The following is a 19,997-nucleotide window of genomic DNA, read 5'->3' as shown; positions in this document are numbered from 1 at the left end:
CCGTTAGGGTCCTGGAGGTACCCTGGTACTGGCCTCCTTGGAGCCTTGTCTTCTCCAGGCCAAACAACCCCATCTGTCTTCATCGGAGAGGTGCTCCAGCCCTCTGATCACCCCAGTGGCCCTCCTCTGGACTTACTCCAACAGCTCCATGTCCTTCATGTGCTGGGTCCCCGCAGGTGAGCGCTGGGCTCCAGACAGGGTCCCAGGAGAGACCCCCTGCAACTGGTGGATCCCATAGCTCTGCTTCTCCTACAGCATTAAAACGAGTCTGTCTGACAATGTAAGCTTTAAATAATGTGTCATCAAATGGAAGTGGTGGATGCCATCCATAAAAAAAATAAAAATTAAATGAATCCTATTCTAAATGAAATCCTAAATAACCTCATGTTTCCCATTTTGTTGGCTGCGCTACCCCCAAGTACAATTCTCTCTGTATTCTCACCTCAGCCTTTTGCCAGTGCTCTTATGAATAGCTGATACAAAAATTCACAACACAAGATGTGGTACAGGGGCATTGAAAAACAGTTCCCTTAGGCAGTTTACATTCATTTTCCCTGCTATTGTTGCCTTGAGAATCTGTGTTTTCTCTGTAACAAATATATGGGCAGAAAATTATTCATGGCATCCACCCATTCTAATTTACATTTTCCATTGTATTTCATTTAAGGATGCAGTGAACACCCTTTTTTATAACTTCGGCTTCAAGATTTACTGCGTTTGTTCTCCCAGACTTTCCTAAAACATATTCTCTGAACAGTAACCTTTTAATTGAAGAGGCTGGGCTTCCTATAAAACAGAGTTATTCCTACATTTAAGCTGTTTCAGTTAATTTCTGGGTGCAGAGGGGTACATGTCTAAGAGAAGATGAGACCTCCCCCCAAAAAAAAACCATAGGTCTGTGATGATCATTCAGAATCACCCTTTCTACACTTAAAGAAATCCAGTAATCTGTTTTTTTTCCAAGGTGAAAATCATCACATCAAGCTATGATTTACTGAAGATCAAGCCTTTACACCAGATACTCCTCTGGCATCATGCAGCATGACACTAGTCTGCCAGTACTATATATTCAGCTATGAATTGGACTCAGTCTTTGTGGGTCCCTTCCAACTCGGGATACTCTATGAATCGGTCAATAAAAATGACTACAATTTATGGTAGCAGTGTTTAAAGAAACTGTAGGTGGTACACAGACCGACAGCAATTTTATTCAAGCATTCCTTTGCTTCAATACAACTTCACCCAAGTGTAAATGAAGCAGAATCATCACAATCAGAGCACGCACATGCTATGAAATTATTAGTTTACAGATGTTTTCCTCCAATATCGCAGAACCGAAAACGTCCAGCTAATGAAAGCTGCTTCTAGTAAACTTCAAACAAACCACAATCTCTGCTTGGCAAACATCCTCCATAATGAGAGGACATCTATTTCCTAATTATTGTACTTGGATATTGTTTAAGTCAAAGCAATGCCAGAGCACTACGGTTGTGCTGATAAGGCCTCTCTACTCTCTGATTTCTAACCAAGCCATGAAGGACTTACAGGACTTCCACTGTGATATAAACAGTAGTTTTCACAAAAAACTCATTAGATGTAGTTTCTTGGGAATGCAGACATGAATTACTTAAACCAAACAGAACTTTTTGCAAACTTCTGATGGCAAGCAGCACAGTTTATTGTACAAATTCCTCAGGAACTCTAGCACTCTGAAGTGTTTAGAGGGAGCGATTTACTTCTTACAAAAGCTGTGCAATGGAAAGCACTGCACCGCTCCAAGCTGCTCCTCAAGAGGAGAAAATTCTCGCTTGTGTCATCATCAGTACTGCTTGTGACAGCAACTTAATTTTTCCACGGATGTTTCCCATGTAAACTGACCCAACGTGATCTTACTGAGCTTGAGATACACTAGGCAGAACAACAATAATAAGAAACCAAGGAAGTCTTAGGAGAAGGAGGTGCAGGAAGCCTCTGGAGGAAAGGAATCAACTGGATGACTTCCAGCACTACAGACATAAAACCACTACAGTATTAACTCGGTTTACACAGTCAAAAGCTGGAGGAGACATGACAAGAGCCTAGAAAGGTCAGGACACAGCTGACTGAGAGCAGAGAGCAGGCCGCAGAAACACTGGGCCTCACCAGCTCACATTCTCCATGCAGCAGGATGACAACTTGGAGCTGGCTGGCAGCAGATGTTGTGTTAAGACAGCAACACACAGATTTTACAGTTCTTCTAGGGAATAATCAATACAAGGAGGAAGTTGACACAAACATGTAGGTATCAAGGTAGCTGTTAAGTGGCAAAACCAAGAAGGAAGTCCTCTCAGTACAGTCCCCTTCTGGTGATGAAATAAAGCCAAAAAGCACACGCGTTCATCTTATCCTTTGTAATGCTCCCATTTTCACTAAGCGCACAGTACAGATGCACTGCAGGTGTTGAATGAGGAGGGTTACACCAGGGAAGAGAAAAGAGCATTTCAAAGGTACCGAAGCTGAATTGGATAGATGCTGGGAAGTCAGGCACCAATCTTTTAAGCTATGAATTATTTTCTCCATGCCTCTAATTTGAGAATCACAGAATATTCACAGCTTACCAAATGAAATCAATCAAGATGTGTTTGAACTTCAGCGATGCATAAATGTTAGGTATTTTGAAATATTAGGTCTTTTTCACTTCAAAAATGAGATTTTTCAGATGGAAGGTGTTTTCCCTACATTTAATTAGGTCCCAATTCTCCAGCTGCAAAAAGGAGTGCACGTTTTCACCCCTTACCTCAAAGAACTGGTAGGAAGGAGGAAGAGAAGATGGCTACATATGTGAAGAATCTGGCACAAAGAAATTTAATAACACTGCTTGCAAAGCCAAGTACTAACTGCGTGCAACAAAGAAAAAAGAGCCAGATTCTTAAAGAATGAGAATCACACATGCATAAATATTGGCTCAGTCTGTAAGCACCATTTCCAAGCACACTGAAAGTGCAATCCTTTAACAGGACAAAACCCTATGTAATTAAAAGACAATGTATCATTACACAGGATTGCAAGGGGGACAAATAAAGATCATCAAGTTCTCAAAAACACTAGAAGTGTTTTCAGTCATGGTTTACACACAACTCATTGTACAATGGTGGCTGAAAATATATGTTGCCAAGCTCGTAACAATGAACATTTTCATACTGGTTCCAAGGGAGTTGGGGAAAAAAAACACAAAGCACTTCAAATTCCATACCTTGATTATTTCCACCAACTGATCCACACCACTGTCACCTGGAAAGATTGGTTGTCCTAGTAACAGTTCAGCCAATACACAGCCTGCTGACCACACATCTGAAAAGGGGAAAAAAAGCAGAGGACAAGGGAAGGCATCAGTAAAAAGGTATGTATTGAGACATTTATAGATGTGTATACATATATAAAAAAACACAGAAATTTTAAGCAACTAAATTTATCGCTTGCCAGGTTTTATACTGCATAAACATTGCTAAAAACCAAGAACATTCCTCTCCTAAATGTACATCTAGGAAACAAAAGATATGTGGCATAAAGCAATAGGGGGGCAGGTATTCTGGAAGTCAAACAATGAGACAATGTGAAACAGAAAATAATGTTGAACGCCGCATATCTTGACATTAAAACTTATACACATAGGAAAAAGAACAGTGTATTTGCCACGGGAAAATTAGGAACTTCCCCAAGCCCTGTGTTGTTCTTAAATCACAATGATCACAAACTATCTCTAGTTATCATCTGCAACAACAGCTGATGTTTTTGCTGTTTCTGAATGTTGAATAGATTAATTTTTCATCCACGTACCGAAAGCATATATACATTAGCAGACAAGCCAGTACTGCAAATATTACTAGCAGTATGTAGTACGTAATAATTTAGACAGCCTCAGAGTCGCATCAAGACCTAATCTTTATCCCAACTCCATCTGCAAACTTGGCTGAACAGTGGTGCTGCAAGACATAGGTCAACAGCATCTGTAGAAGATGCCATAAATTCATTTTCATACGTAAACCAAAAACCACATCTAGTCACTGGCAGCTGCTCCTCAATGTAAGACAATCTTCAGCATCTATTACAGTGTATTTTTATATAGAAATAAGACAATTCAATACCACAAAAGTAACTTAAGAATGCAGCTATATGCACTACAGAATTTAACGTTTTTTTCCTCCAAAACAGTCTTTCTAAACAAAAACTTAACTAAGCAGCTTCATTGAACACTTGACAGGAGATATTTGTGAGAATTTGCTATAACTGCACGCCAAATGCTGAAGTTTAAACTGCTCAACAGACTGCAAGCATGACAAAGATGCAACAAATTTTCTCCAAAAAATAGGTTGTCTATAAGGTTTTCTAGAAAAGTCATCATTTATTCAACATACATCTGAAACCTCACACAAAAATCTTAAAAAAGCAATCAATACCAAAAGATTTATAAAGCCTACAAGACTGTAATGCCCCAAAAGAGAAAAGCACAGAACCAGTCACTTCCCTCCCATGCTTCTTTGAGCTCTTGCCTACTCTTATAAGAGAATCTTCCTCCAGCAACCAGCAGTACCACCACCACAACTCAAAACCCAGAGAATTGCCCCATCCCTAGAAGTGCTCAAGGCCAGGCTGGATTGGTTTTTGGACAACCTGGGCTGGTGGGAGGTGTCCCTGCCAATAGCAGGGGGTTGGAATTGGATGGGATGTGCCTTACTATAAAACTTGCACCAGTGCTTACCCTAAAAAGTAATGACTTACAGTGCAAACGGCAATTGGAACTAATCACAAGTTTACGTCAAATTTCAACAAGCAAACAAACCGCACGCTTTGTGAGCTTTTAGCAATATTTAGTAGAAGCTGATGGACACCAAGGTGCCAAGATCTCTTTTGGGCAAAGGCATCAAATAAAGAATAATTAATTGCATCTGACTGCTCAGCAGCTGCTGCTAACTCCAGCCAATACATACAACCAAAGGATGATGAGAAATATCCCTTTTTATGTCACATACCAAGAGCCTGTCAAATATGTGGCGGGGTTTCTAGGAACTTACACAACAGTTCAATAGATAACAGATTTCTTCAGAAGCAGCGAAGAAACAGATTAAATGTATTAAGCTGGGCACTGTAACTTCACAGGCCGTGTAAAAGCACCTTAAGGGGGTTTGAGAAAGCAGAGTCCCTTCCGTGTGAATACATAAAGCAAGTGGTAGCTCAAAGCTATAATAATTATTGACTATGCCAACACTTATTCTGGACTGAGAAAGCAACAATATATGGGAAGGAAAAGAAAGAACATGCACAAAAACAAGGCTGTTATTTGAGTAAGTCAGCACTCAGAACTCAGTTCCTTTTAAAATCTGGAAACTAACTTAGCTTTTTTTGTTTTCCCCAAATCGGACTTTGGCTTTGTAAATCTGTTTCTAAATAACCTGGCTGGCTTCTCTGTGAAATTGTCTTTGTGCTGTTTTATCCCTTCCCGAGCTCCCTTCGCCCTCCTCCCCCAGCCAATTTCAGACCAGTCTGAAAGGCAGAGGTCTTGAATCTATTTCAGAAGTTTTGTAAAAACCAGAGGGAGAGCAGCAAGGAGAGCTCAGTCTGCCAAAGGAGGTGCAACCAGAACAAGGCTGGCTGCAGGAGAAAGCTGAGGGCACTGCAGTGGGAAAGAGAATAAAAAGGATGTAGGTCACAAGGGAATAGCTGGGGAAGTCTAAGGAATGCTTGCGGCATTCGTGCCGGGGGAATCCATCAAACACAGCAAATCCACTGGAAACCTACGCAGTTGCTCCTTGTGAAGTTCATCAAATCAGGTGATTTAATGCCTTGTTAAAAGCCTGTTTACTTTTCCTTGATTTTTTTTAATGCTTTAAATTAATCAACACACACCACAGATGCTCTGAAATCCACAACTTTTTCCAGGAGTGTCATTTCACGCTCTTCCAAATTCGGACTCGGGCAGCATTCCCTCTTCAAGGAAATGAGCAAATCTTCAAAGTATTCTCAATTAAAGCCAGAGATCTGAAGCCAACTTCAGCAGCTTGAAAGCAGGGATGGTAACAAAATACAATCTACATAGGTGTTTATACAACTCTGCTGAATAATGTACAACGAGGAAGAAAATGGTAAATTTTGACTCTGCTGAAATTTAATGCAGTACTTGCCACTGACTTTAAGAGGAATGAAATTTCATTCCACAATGATTTATTATTTTTTTAATTATTATCCTTTTGAATCTGTCCTTTTGGAATTTGTCTTCCAAATTTGAATGGTAACGTTTTCTGCAACCCTGAAGTAGAAAATGTACTAAAAACGCACTAGGTTCTATAAAGATGTGCTAAAAAGCAAATAAAATGTACTAAATGCTGTATTTTAAAACGTACTAAGTTCTATATTTAGAAAAATAAAACTGTACTGAATTCTGTACTTAAAGACATATAATTTTAGAGAAGGGATAAGGCAGGTCATAATAGTTTTCGGTAGCTTCTTAACAGACCGTGTTCTGCCCTGGTACAGTCAAAGCTAAGTGTTAGAGTTTAATCTTTCCGAGTACATTTGCAGTGTAAGTACTGGCTCCCATGGGAAGAGATGTATATTAAAAATAACATACACAATCTAATTAAGACAAAACATGACTATCATTCAAATGCTTTGACCCGGTTAATAAACGAGGATGTTAAGAGAAAAACAAGAATGAAATTTAACACGTTACTCTTGCGCCAAACTAGTTGGGGGTAATGTGAAATTTTAAGAAAAAAATACTGAAATCTATTGATTTTATGTAGAAGGAAGTGAGGGCTGGGGGTGTAGCAGGAGCTGGGAGGGCACAGAACCAGGAGAGCTGACCCCAAATGGCCAAAGGGATATTTTCCATGCCATATGGCGGCAGGCTCCTCAATAAAATGAGTAGGATGGGGGCGGGGGGGGGAAGGCTGCTACACGGGGTCTGTCAGGTGGTGAGCAACCGCATCGTGAATCATTTGCTTTGTTTATTCTTTATGTTATTAACCGGACAGAAAAGGAAGGGAAAATAATAAACTGTCTTTGTCTGAACCCAGGATTTTTACCTTTCTCTCCCCCTTATCCCAAAGAGGTGTGGAAGTGAGTGAATGGCTGTGTGCTGTCAGGTTAAACCAAAAGAAATGGACAAATACCATTATCTGAACAACCTGGGGTAATTTAAGCACTCAAAAACTCACATAACCTCTTATACTACACAGTTTTTATTAAATTAATATACATTTCTATTACTTCATTGATCTTCAGTTATGAGGTGATCATAAACTTATCTAATAATCTGACCTGGATACTCCCCTTGCTCTTTAATGCCATTCCAGCACTAGAGCAGGTAAAAGAACCTGTATTTCTTTTTAGCTCAAGACAAAGCATCCAGCATGACAACCTGCAAAATAACTTGAATTCTGTAAGTGGACAGTGACCATTTCTAGCCAAGGCTGGCTGCAAAAGCCTACCACGTACACAAATTTCAAAGTTGTGATCTCAAACTCTGCCTTCCCGAGCTGAAAAGTTAGCTCCCATCTTCACTGCATGAGCAGCATTCATTGCGTCATGCCCTAGCTCCTCAAACTTTTTTTTTTTTAATTTATTTAAGAAAAAGTTCATACTGAATGAATGAGAGCAGGCTCAAACTAAGAACTCTCCTCCATCTGAAATTCTGTGGGACACGTTCATCTTCCTACACTTTTCTCCTCATCTAGTCATCTCTACCCCACTACCCTTTAATCCATCTTGATGGATTTCCTTCATCTCAGGGGTGACTCAAGGTTGTTTCTCTGGAAACCAACCATCTGTAGAAACTAACAGGGAACGAAGTCAGAAAAGTAGCCCTAGGAGGCTGTAAAATCAGCAGCTTCTAGTAGCCAAATGCCAAAGCACAAAGTACTTTTCATCGCTACTTAATTGGAACACTTTTTGGAATGTCAGAACAAGAGCAAAATTGAGGATTACGGGCATGCATGCCATGTCAGTGCAAGTTTTGGACGCCGAGCCAGCACACATCATCAGACTCGCTGATGCAGGGTATGGCTGCAACATGAAATGCTTCGAAAGTCATCAGGAACAAATTCAACACCGGTATCTCTCGTTTTCTGCACCGAAGAGATGAAACTGAATCGGAGATGAAAGAACAGTTCAGTAAATTAACACCCATGCTTATTTTCAGCGCTGGGAGTCATCACCTGAGACAGAGAGGCAAATCACTTTCGCTGGCTGGAGACAGGTTTGGGACACACCTCACTGTGGCTCTTCCCAAGGAACTGTGAGACGTCCCCGCTGCACGTGGCTCTGGAGGGAATTCTGCTCTGATGAACTACTCCCTTCCCTCCTCAGCCCTAGTGCTTGCTAGGAAAGTGAATGAATAACTTCATGGCGCTTATTTTTGGACAGCCCAGCAGCAGCCAGCGGTACAGCCATACAGATCAATCTTTCCCTGCCAGGGGCTATAAATGTTGCCGCTGGAATGCTCTCGATTCCTGCCAGCGCCGTGTCAGAGAAAACACGCTGGAGACCAGCAGCTCCTCGCTCTCCAGAAGCACCACCACGACCTGATGAGCACTCCCTTGTCCCATCACCTCACCTAGCAAAAATGCATGTTCTGTGGGTAAAAGCAGCAGTGCTTCTTTTTAGAAAGCCAGAATCATGTAGTAACAGATATCTGCGTCCGTCCCTGCTCCAGCGCCAGTCTATGTTTGTCCCAGGACATTGGAGGGGAATGTGGGCAGCAATCCCACGGTTTTTCAGCCGGCAGCAGCACCCAGGCGACAAGTGCTCGAGCGCAGCCAGCAGCATGTGGGCAATGTGCTGTGGGAATGGCATCACACACGCAGACCTGCAAGGAGGAAAACTTCAGCCAAAACTGTCAAGGGACGGCTGAAGGGCTTGGTTTGCAGAAAAGGGAAACTCCTACAAAATAGCCGAGTGAACAAAACTAGGAACACGCTCAGAGAAAGGTGAAAACACTACCTTTGATTTACTTTATTTTAAAATTGTAATTCAGAAGGCCCCTTTAAATCACGGGCTTTCACGAAATAATTAAGATCTCAGAAATCAGAGCCAGTTTACAGCTCTGTTTCAACTCCTAGGATGAAAAGACACGATCCTAGAGCCACATTCAGGTTCTGCTACATCTCAGATCTAGCCATGTCACAACGACAAATTCATGTGTTAATGTACAACCTGGATGAACCAGGCAGGATAATTCAACTCTTGGTCACGCTTCTGAACGGCATGAAATAGTCACGATGCATTCTGGCTCTGCTGCCAGTCTTGGGCCACCAGCATCACTGCTTGTTTGTGTAGTTTGACATGTGAAACAACGTAAATTTAAGTACTTCTTGCTCAGAAATACTACTACTGATCCCTACATTGCAGCAGGTTACAACCAAGAGCCCTGCAGTAAGGGTATCAAGTAACAAAAACCTCATGACAACAGCTGGATGCCTTGTGGACAACCTAAAAAATCCAGTATCACAATAAGGAAGCATTTCAGGGTTTCCTATGCTTTGAGTTATGGATGAATTACTGATAATGAAATGCTCCTTCCTCTCTCTCTCAAAAAGAGACCTCTCTGTGCTTGTTGCGTGGTGCACAAAGAATGCCGGTTCCGCTTGCGTGACTAATCCTATGTCGGCGAAGCAAGGAGAGTGCTCACTAAGCACTGCTGCTGCCTATCGAGCAAGAGCCAAGGATGAAAATGGCATTTACTGCCACTGGAAAAAGCTGAGTAACATACCTCAAACCCTAGGACTCCCAACACATTGCAGAGTGCTGGGAAACTGCAAAGTAAGATTGTAAAAGCATCTTGTTACTTCTCAGCGCCCAGGTGCAAAGATTATGCTGAAAAGGAAGCTGAAGGAGGAAAGGGAAGGAAGGAAAAGTATTTGCTGAGCTTCATTTTCAAGCTGTTCTGTGAAAGTTTAATCTCTTTTACTTAGAAGAGGCTTGGGGTGACAGTTTTCTGGGGGCATGAGAGAAGTCTGAACCACAACGGTTTAAAATCACGATGTTTTTGGCATGTGGGAGATGGACTCCTCACTTTATCATGATATTTTTATTAAAATTGTTGTAGAGACTGGCAGGTAAGAACACAAAAATTGAAACTACAACTTTTAAAGCTTCTGCAAAAAAAATTGCAAGATTAAAGTCACTATAGAGTTGGCGCAGGAGACATTTCACAGACATATCTACAAAGCAGTCTCTTCTGGTGACACCTAAAGTATTTGTTTTATGCAGTTATCCTCTGAAACAAGTTGTGCCCATGCAGTCTGATAACACAGCTGAGTCAATCTATGAGCTCTCAGCTGGCAACAAGATGTCAGCTGGGATCAGCTGCCTTCCTCTCACTCAGGAGCTCCTGCCACTTTGCTTTTACCTGGGCTCTGGTGCTTATCGGACTACGCAGTGATGTTGATTCAACTCCCTACCCCAGCAGAAAGTTCACCTAGCCAAAACGAAGCCTCCCGTCAACAGAAGCTGAGTCAGCACATTGAAGAGCAAACTGCGGGAGCCAGCTGTGTCCAAGGGCAGGAAGGGCAGGGCTGGGGCTGACATTTTTGGCTTGCCCAACCACCAGAGAAGTTCTGCTGCTTTATCTTTACTGTGCCATTATTTTACCCGGTCTACTTCTGGTCCTGCCCCTTTTTTATACCAGGAGAGAGAGATACGTGAGAGTTGCTGCAATACAATACTGGAGAAGAACTAATGGGAAAAAATAATAACAAGAGCAAGTCAGTCTTTGGAAATACTTCTATTTTCAAAGAAGTGAAGACGTGAAATGAGCTAGCCAGCCAATGAGTTTAACCAGTTTGAACTTTTACAGGGAACTTGAGCCAAATCCCAGTCTTTTCAGCACAGCCTTCAAAAAGGCCCCAGGAAGTACCTTGACTGAAAAACTGAAGATGCTACCCACAACAAGCCAACCCAATGCTGTTCACTTTGAGAAACCTTCTATGACTGCTGCATGAAAACCTGACTATTCCAGCTATTTCCCTTTGCCAAAACCTTTTTGGTTTCCCCAATGTTGCCATGACGCAGCTACAGGCCAGGTATTAAAAAGAAGTTGTCTTCATGTTCAAAATTAATAACTATGGGGGAGGAAAAGTTAACAGAATAAACGGAATTCGAAATGCTGCTGTACACAGTACATTAAACCTTTCAAGAGAGTTTAAAGCTGAACATCACACCACATTTTCTCTGCCATTAAAAACACTTCACTAAAAGCCAAGCAAACAAGCAACAGAATTATTCTGTGTCTAAAACACAGCATACCAGAAGCAGTGTTACAGTTGATATTTCTACAGTCTTTCTTTATAGTTATTTTAACTCATCATTAAAACGAGGTTTTTGTTTGAGATTTCATACCTGCTTTTATACTAAATAGAAAAATTACCTGGAGAATTGGAAAATATTTTATTTGAATCAGATTATTCAATCAGATTACACCCCGTATACTAAAAAAACAAACAGAACCACCACCCTTTTTTAGTATAATTGACACTGAAATCTCGAAAGGTATAGACATCACAGCAGCCACCTATGTGCGTCCTTTGTAAATAAGTGGTATCTGACCAATTACAACAAAATTCTGCCTCTTGCAAGCCTTTACACTTACCTACAGAATAAAAACAGGTGCAACTGGTATAGATTTCAGCAAATACACATACTTACCTATACTGGAGGTATAATCGGTGGCTCCAAAGATCAACTCTGGTGCCCTGTAGTACCGAGAGCAGATGTATGAGACATTAGGTTCTCCACGAACCAGCTGTTTTGCACTGAAGGGGAAACAAAACAATAATCTCTTAGTAATGAGAAGTTTTACAATATTTCAACACAGAGCAGTGTTAAGCTTCAGCACTCTTCACCACCCCCAATTCCTAAATGCTAAAGTACTGCATTCTTCTAAGCTGACACAAGCCACAGACTCAATTTACTGTGAAATCAGCTCAATCCATCAAGCAGCTACCTTATAGTGGACAAAGCAAAGGAAATTCTGACTGCAATCTGGAGGATAAATAGGGTCAGATTTTTGGCTGGCAGTTGTCAGTGTGTTTTGCAGGGTGCAGAGGTTTGTTTACCAAGTGGAAGAAGACAGAATAGAGCTCAGTCAAATGTAGTTACCTTTTAAGGTTCAAAAGGCCTGGGTACTCACCAAAACTGAGTACTTTTTTTTTTTCTTCTCTTTTTTTTAAACTTGAACAGAATATTCTAGCTCTTTGCTGTTTAAGGGAGTATGGCATGAGGCTAAAGGAATATGAAAAGGTAAAATACAAACAACTACAAAACTTTGCCAGTATGGGCACATGTTAATAGTCTGAGATTAACATGTAAAGTCTTCATTTACACTGCCACAAAGGATCGAGCCTACAGTATTGCCCCAACCACAACCGCATGTACCTTTGGAAACATCTAAATATGAAGCGACGCAAGAGCATGTTACTTTTTTGTTCATGAGTCTATGAACATGTTATACTTCTTAATTAGTACCACGTTAGATGGATAGGATCTGGAAGACCAAATAGCCCTTTCAGACGTATGATATATTCAACTGAGTATCAACAAACCCAGCTGAGTGGCAAGCTAGCTAAATCCAACATCCAGCTTTTGAGATGCACCACTCAGCCTTCAGGGAAGGAGTGTTCCCACCACTTATTTAGCCTGTTTTAAAAAGCCTCAGTTTTCCCCACAGCTTTTCTACACAAACTATAATTGCCAATTCCACATTTTTAACAAAGTGAAGTACCACCTTTTTTATGCATCGTTACTACAAGTTCCAGCATGGCTCCTCTTTTGCTCCTATGCTCGTGAGGTAGAGCTGAGAAGGAGATTCCCAAGCCACCAGGCATGACGATGCACTGCTTGGGTAATCACCATCTGACATTCCCACTCTCTACGGGCAAGCAAATTTAGCAACAGCAGCTTTGGTGACCTCTCACACATATGACCTACCTATTTTAGTCCGCAAAGCTACAGCACAACCTAAGGACTAGACTTTACCAGGAAGAAATCAATCTCCTGTCTCAGCGTGGATTTCCACAACTTCTGTATCAGTTTTATTTTCTAGAGGAGGGCTGGACTGTAAAGGTGATTCACTTGAACAGATACTAGAAAAAAAAGGTGTCGTGGAAAACTAGAATACAGATGGATACTAAGAGCTACAGTCTGAAGCGTTACTGTGGATCTTGGCCCTCCTCTACAGTATTTAAAATACTAAATGGATTGGTAGACTAATACACATAAGGCTTATAAAGTGTAACGTCAGCCTTTCATGTTACTATGCTGTTCTGCCTGTTTTTTCTTCCACAAACACATTTCACCCTATTATTTGGTGTTATTTTTCCATGGCACAGTATTTTCCCTGTGCAACGGCATCTTTACCTTTATTTTTTGAATACCTGCACAAACAACAGGCTTTAATTTTAGTTCCCTCCCATTTGATACCATTTTCCAGCTCCATTTTTTAATATGAAATCATTTTAACTATAAAACAAAGTATTAGTAATTTCCTTTCCAAAGCTACAAGCAATAAATTTCCGAGGAACACTGAGAGCTTCTTTGCAAAATGTCACTAGTTTCTCTTTGAAAGAGATGGGTTTTACCATCCAGGCTTCAGGCCATGGACAAACTCACCTTCCGAAGTCGCAGAGTTTTAGGACAGCTGTATCAGGGTCCAGCAAGAGGTTCTGTGGTTTTATATCCCGGTGGCAGATCCCAAAGGAATGGATATAGGCTAAACTCCGGAACAGCTGATACATGTACAACTGGAACAGAGAAACACTGCATAAGGCATGGTTTCCCAGCCAAAACATGCTAAACAATTCATCCAGCACAAAGTCTTATTAGAATAAAAAACAGAATCACTCAAAGAACAACCCTACTGAAGTTATGTTAGTGCTGAGAAGATGTCCAGAAACTGGCATATCTTTTCACCTCCTGCCATATAACAACAAAGAAGGTTCAAATTCATTTATTTGTTCTTTAGAAAATGAGCACAACTCTAAAGAAGAAACTATACTGGCTTTCCAACATTTAAAAATAACCACAGAAATAATACTGATGGTAGTCACAGAAAACATACACACAAAAAAGTTTGTTTGCTTTGTAGATCAGTCTCTTCATAAAAATGGAGTATTCATATGATAGTGTCTTAACCTGTCACCGGAATGAATCTCCCAGTTTTTTTCTTGGTGAAGGGACAGGCTTGTTTGAATTTGGGCAAAAAGAGAGGGCCCATGAAGACAATTGTTCTGAAAAAAATTACAGAAGGCACAAAGTAGTATGCTAAGGCAGGGTTTGCTCTGTCCCCCTTTCAACGCTAGCCAACTCCTTAGCAGTGAGGAATACAGCAAGGGGAGATGTTACAAAGCCAAGAGCATCACGTAGCAAAAATGGACGATGCAGGAACGTCCGGCTGCTGCAGCCACACACATCAGGCTACAAATAATAAGAAACTGCTGGACATATTTAGGACTGTACTCCATATGGAGTCATAAAGACATGGGAAAACCCAGACACAAGTCTGACAACAGGCAGCCAACAATTTGAAATTAGCCTATAGGCTGGACACTACTGGAGTTACACCTTCACATTTTCCTTTTCTAAACACACGTTCTCCACACGCCAGCTTTCAGAGCCCGTAAAACCAGGTGCAACTACTTGATATTGGTATCAAGCCATGTTTGCCTCACTCCCACCATTATCTTTGTCTTTACACTCCCTCTCTCCCCCCCCCCCCCCCCCCCCTTTTTTTTTTTTGTTTGGTGGGAAGGTACGAGCAGAAGAATAGCCTGACTCCTGGCTCTGTTTTTAGTTTTCATATTTGTTTGTCAAAACCACAACTCTGCACAAAGAAAAGCAAACAAACGTTTTCTGAATTGACTGTTCTAGCCGCGTTAAGTTTTTATTGTGCAAGTGTATTGCAAAATCATCCAGCAGATTGCTCTAAATTGAGGAGTCAAGTCAACGCATGTGGAATTCATAAAGCATGCCTTCCATCTCAACATGGCAAACCCAAAATTTCCACGAATTTCCTACCGACTGTTGGAGGTTACAAATAAAATTTAATAAAAAGATTACTAAAAAAAATTCCCTGCAGTTCCTTAGCAGCTTCTTTGTTACCCAGGCAAGAGAAGTTCATCAAATAGGCATGACCTGACCTTTGTGCTATCCATGTATCTTCCAATTGCCAAAGCTTTAATGGCATCAAAGTCATGAGATCTCTTTTAAAACATGAGATTATGACAAAGGCTTGCTTTGTCAGAAAAACAAGGTAAGAACAGTCTTGCTGGCTGTTCTACCTGGAATGGGAAGTCCCAAATATCCAGCAAGATGAAACAGCTGAAGCAGAGTTTTCTCTCAAAAGATACGACTTTTTTTTCCCCAAAAAGTCCTCATAATGAACAGGAATTAGCGCAAAAATATATAAATAATCAAAAGCTAAGCTAACAAGCTTTGGGAAGCATATAACCTGAGGGCATGTTCCACCAACAGGCCCAACACAGGAGTGACCCTGCAGCAGAAATTCTTGTTGCTGAATGAGAAGATGCTGTGCTTCTTAAAAACAGGCAACAGCACAGGCTACTGCCAAAGCATGCAACTTACAATTTCTTCACATGTAGTTATGGCACACTTTGTTATGAGAATAATGACTTTTTGCAACTTGAATCCTCTTGCAATCGAATTAAAACTTATTATTTGACCCACCCTAATGTTAAGCATTGCATATTTAAAGATGAGCCTGGAGAAATCAATGCAAGCCAGGAACATTTGTTGCTAACTTCCATTTAGTGTTATCTGGATGCCATGTTAACAAGCTGATACAAACTTTTGTATCAGCTTCATTCACCACGTGAATTTTGTATCACGATTATTCACCAGCATGTGGACTGTGGTCACCACAATATATGAAATAGAATTACGAGACCCAGATGTGTCCCATGCTTGACAAATAAAATAATTTTATTCATTGCAAACCACTTTGTAAAAAGACAATGAAAGATGCAGACAGCTCAAGTGCGGTTTTGAGGCTACAATTTGCATACAAACATCTTGCCCCACGTAGCTCTTCAAGCTGAGTGGTGAAGACAATGAGCTCCAAGTGCAGGGAAAGAGACAAAAATGCACCTTTCAATCCCTCAGAAGCACGTGTCATCTTACTCATACGCCAGGAAAAGGGGAAGGTAACAGTTAAGAGAACACTATTCTTCCCGATATCCTCTTTGAATTCTTGACCTTCATACTATTTTGTCTTCATCATCTCAAGATGCCGAAAGCTGGTTACCTGGCTGGTGTCAGTCTCTAAACTGCTTGAAAACAAAACACCCCTCACTCCTTGGCCTCCCCCTAGCCCATTCTGAGATGTCTGGAAAGTGAGAAATCAACTGCTGAAACTTAAGCCTTTTGTTCCTGTTCTTCCTTTTCCATAGCATGAATTGTTCTGATCTTTTTTTTTTCCTTGCCTGAAGATGTATGTGCTTCTAAAAATCTCAGAAAACTAATTATGTGAGAAGAGAGGTATCCAGGGAGTCTGTTCCTATAATATACTTCTTCATCTAACCACAGCTATTCGTTACCTACCTTGACATAAATCATAGGGAGTGTCTGTTTGGCCCGACTATAATGTCTGGCAACTCTGTATACTGTTTCAGGAACATAGTCCAGCACCAAGTTGAGGTACACCTCATCTTTCTGAAAAAGAATAGAAGAGAAAAAGAAAAATCAATAATAGTTTTGAAGCATGAAGTACAATAAAAGCATTCAGAAAAACTGACAGGTTGAGAAACCTGTGGACCTTCTAAGTACATCTTTAGTGGGCGTGTGAGCTGCCACCAAACTGTTCTTCCTCTAGGCTTAGGACCTGCACTCTAATACCTAAGTCAAATTTATGTTTAAGGTCACATTAATGAGTGTGGTCTCTACCATAAGGCATTTTCTGATTATAAACGAGGACAAAGAGATAAATGTTCTGCCCACTCAATATTTTCATTAGGAGATATCACCTTGAAATACTTTCCTCATTATAAAAAGCAGGCTAACCAACCCATTAGTCCCTTCCCTGTCAAAACCCAACGAGTGCAAACTTGGAATTCCCCAACTCACACCCCACAACTACACATAAAAAAAAAAAGTTTAAAAACCCTCTTTTAGAAATGTAACTTTACTTTTACTGAACTGCTAAGAGGTTAATAATTAGTAGCCATTAATATTACCTAACCATTCTGCTTACAAGCGTTTCAAAGTCCCAGTTTTGTCCAGCTTAAGCTTACAAACACATTGCAGGTAAAACAGAACAAGATAGAAACATTAGATAGAAAGATTCGAGCATCATTTTTATTATCTGGAATCAGGTTAGAGGTCTGTGTGAATTCAATCCCAAGAAACAACAGAGGCAGCTTTATAATAAAGTACTTTGTTACAGAATATGTTAGCAAAGGAAAGCAGGAACAAAGAGGAATTAAATGACACAGAGCTATAATCACATAGTGCCTAATTGTGGAAGAGATCATTTCAGTGGTAAAACAGGTCTTAAAAAGACTTCTGATATTTTAATGCAGTCTTCTGTGCAAAGCATCAGGACTGCAAATAGATTTAATTATACCCTCCTCCCCCCAGCATTAATTATATCAACCTGAAGAAGTATTTTTGCAAGCTGGGTGAGTTGAGCAGAAGTAACCTCTCCTGCACTTGCTGCATTAAGAACTGGGTCTTTCTACAGGCAAGGGGATCCGGAGAGACACGCCACGGATGGGGACAGCACGGAGCTCCCGGGTCTTCAGCTGGAGCCCCCCGTCAGCAGGCCCATTGCCTGTGTGTCGTAATGCTTCCTGACTTGAAAACAAACCTCATTGAGCTGCAATTTAATGATGTTACCGGGACTTAATTAGTCACTCGGAGCGCGGTGTGGTGTTACTCTCACAGCTTTCCGTGCGCCTTAGCTGTCCCGATCCTGCCTGGGCAAGCAGCAGCCGTCTCCGCTGGGTATATGAATGGCGTGTAGTAACACACACACCAACACCTCCAGTGCCTGATGTGCGAACAGCTGCTGGCTTCTGCATCGTTTTCAAGATCTGTGCTCATTGTTATTTGACAACACGTGCTTGTACTTCCAGGACATCTCAGTAGCTCTTGCCCGTAGCTCCTAACAGGCCAAGTCACCTCGCAAGGACCTGCCTGCATCACTCTTCCTTACAAGATGCTCTTCTTTAAGCACGACTGCTTAAATAACAGTGGTAACAGCACTGGCACTACGTGAATGCCAATGGACTGCTAGCTCGTGACTGCTCTTCCTGACATTTTCACACTTTCTCTTCTGCAGAAACAATTCTTCCCCTTCAAGCCAACTGAAACCCACCACCACCCCCGACGCTCAGGTCAGAATTTTCAAGGCGTTAGTTATAATAAAATATACAGCCTGAAAAATCAAGTGAACTTATGCCTGGTAAGGCAGCCCGTATACCAAGAGAGCAAACAGCCTCATGAAAATGAGAACGTTTGATTCAGTGTAGGTAAAACCTGATGAATGATTGCCTCTCAGAGAGCGCTGCAGCTGTACTGGTAACAAGTCAATGTGCAAAGCACTCTGTTACTAAGGCTGATTAATTTCTTTCAAAGAATTCATGTTCCACGTATCAAAAGACTTACGAGACATTAGGCCAAAAAAAACGAGTAAAAATGGAGTTATAGTGATTTCATTATCCTCTCACAATACAAGGAAAATGAGACATAAAACTAATACATATGATTATTAAACTCTTTCTACACTATTTCATAGCAGTGAGTTTCAAGAAATAGAGAACTCTGTTTAGTTCATACCATGTTTCACTTCTCTCCTCCATTTTTTCATTTTGCATTCTTTGGGAAATAAAGACTAATTCAATGACGTGACACAACAAGCACAAAGAGATGAGGACACCTCAATTGCAGAGGTGGAGATCTTGCACCCACCAGCCCCTGAGAGTTTTGATGCCAAGCACAGCACTTGAGCAAACTGCATGGGCTTTGCATGGTGTTCCTGTGTAAATATCTATCATGTTATCACCTACAACATGTGATGGCACATGACACCTTTCCTCCAGCCAATGGACAAATTGTCTAGATGTGTATATCTGATGGACCCAGAGCTTTCATATACAACTATAAAGGCCAGCCTTCTGCTGCTGGCTCTGTACGAAGGAACTGACACTTCAGAAGAGCCCTAAATAGCTGCTTTCATGAATTAAAGATGATTCAAGTGTTCTGACCTACCTCCTCCTGATGTCACCTGGTACCACTCCGATAAACACTTAGAGTACAGTTTTCAAGAGTTCTCAAGAACTATCACCCTTCTCCATGAGCATGATCTGGACGAAAATAACATCCAGATTACCTGGATTCCCCCAGACAAGGTTCAGTATGAGCTAGAAAGCAGTCGTGGCCTGACAAGCCCCGAGGATGATGTAACCTGGTGTGCCTACCTCATGCATTCCTCCTCAACACATATTTTTCCAGTGACCCAGATGTATTACACCAGGAAACGGGGTGAGCTCAAAGAGCTTGCCAAATGAGGGCAACTGCTTCGGGATCAGGAGAAAGGATCGAGGCTTATCTTTCCATTACAGGAAGCCTTCTGCAGACCTCACCAAGTATTCCACAGCTGACTTGTTTCCACGCTGATGTTTTGAAATTGCTGGGCTGGGCACCAGCCAAGGTAGCCTAACCATCAGGAGCACATCCGAAACACCTCTACGGAGCCTAGATGGATCAGGAGTAGTATAAGTGGCAAAAATCTAATATGAAATGTCATTAAATAACCCACTCTTCCTTACAGATGTTGGGATTGAATAGATGATTAGCCTTCTTCCACAGCTCAAATGTTTAAGTGCATCCATGTTTTCCTGTGCTTGCTGCTCAGGTCATTACCATCTACGCTTTACAAAGAAAAAGGGGGTGGGCAGGGAGCCAGATCCTGAAACACAGGATCAACGCACTTCATTAGGATTTTGACTTTA

At 41.2% G+C, this 19,997-nt stretch overlaps 1 protein-coding gene across 2 annotated transcripts in view; it reads right to left on the bottom strand.

The window, feature by feature from the left end:
- Positions 1-19,997, bottom strand: part of GSK3B (glycogen synthase kinase 3 beta) — a 127,535-nt gene that overhangs the window by 29,890 nt on the left and 77,648 nt on the right. For both annotated transcript variants that reach the window (XM_032196400.1, XM_032196408.1), the window contains exons 4-7: positions 16,588-16,698; positions 13,642-13,772; positions 11,680-11,786; positions 3,233-3,330 (exon numbers count right to left, since the gene is read on the bottom strand). In XM_032196400.1, coding sequence (XP_032052291.1) covers positions 3,233-3,330; positions 11,680-11,786; positions 13,642-13,772; positions 16,588-16,698 — 447 coding nt within the window. The remainder of the gene's footprint in view (positions 1-3,232; positions 3,331-11,679; positions 11,787-13,641; positions 13,773-16,587; positions 16,699-19,997) is intronic.

The sequence above is a fragment of the Aythya fuligula genome, chromosome 1 (genome assembly GCF_009819795.1).
Source record: "Aythya fuligula isolate bAytFul2 chromosome 1, bAytFul2.pri, whole genome shotgun sequence".
Classification (NCBI taxonomy): domain Eukaryota; kingdom Metazoa; phylum Chordata; class Aves; order Anseriformes; family Anatidae; genus Aythya; species Aythya fuligula.
The sequence above is the reverse complement of the archived record's forward strand: the minus strand, read 5'-3'. Positions and strand labels throughout refer to the sequence as shown.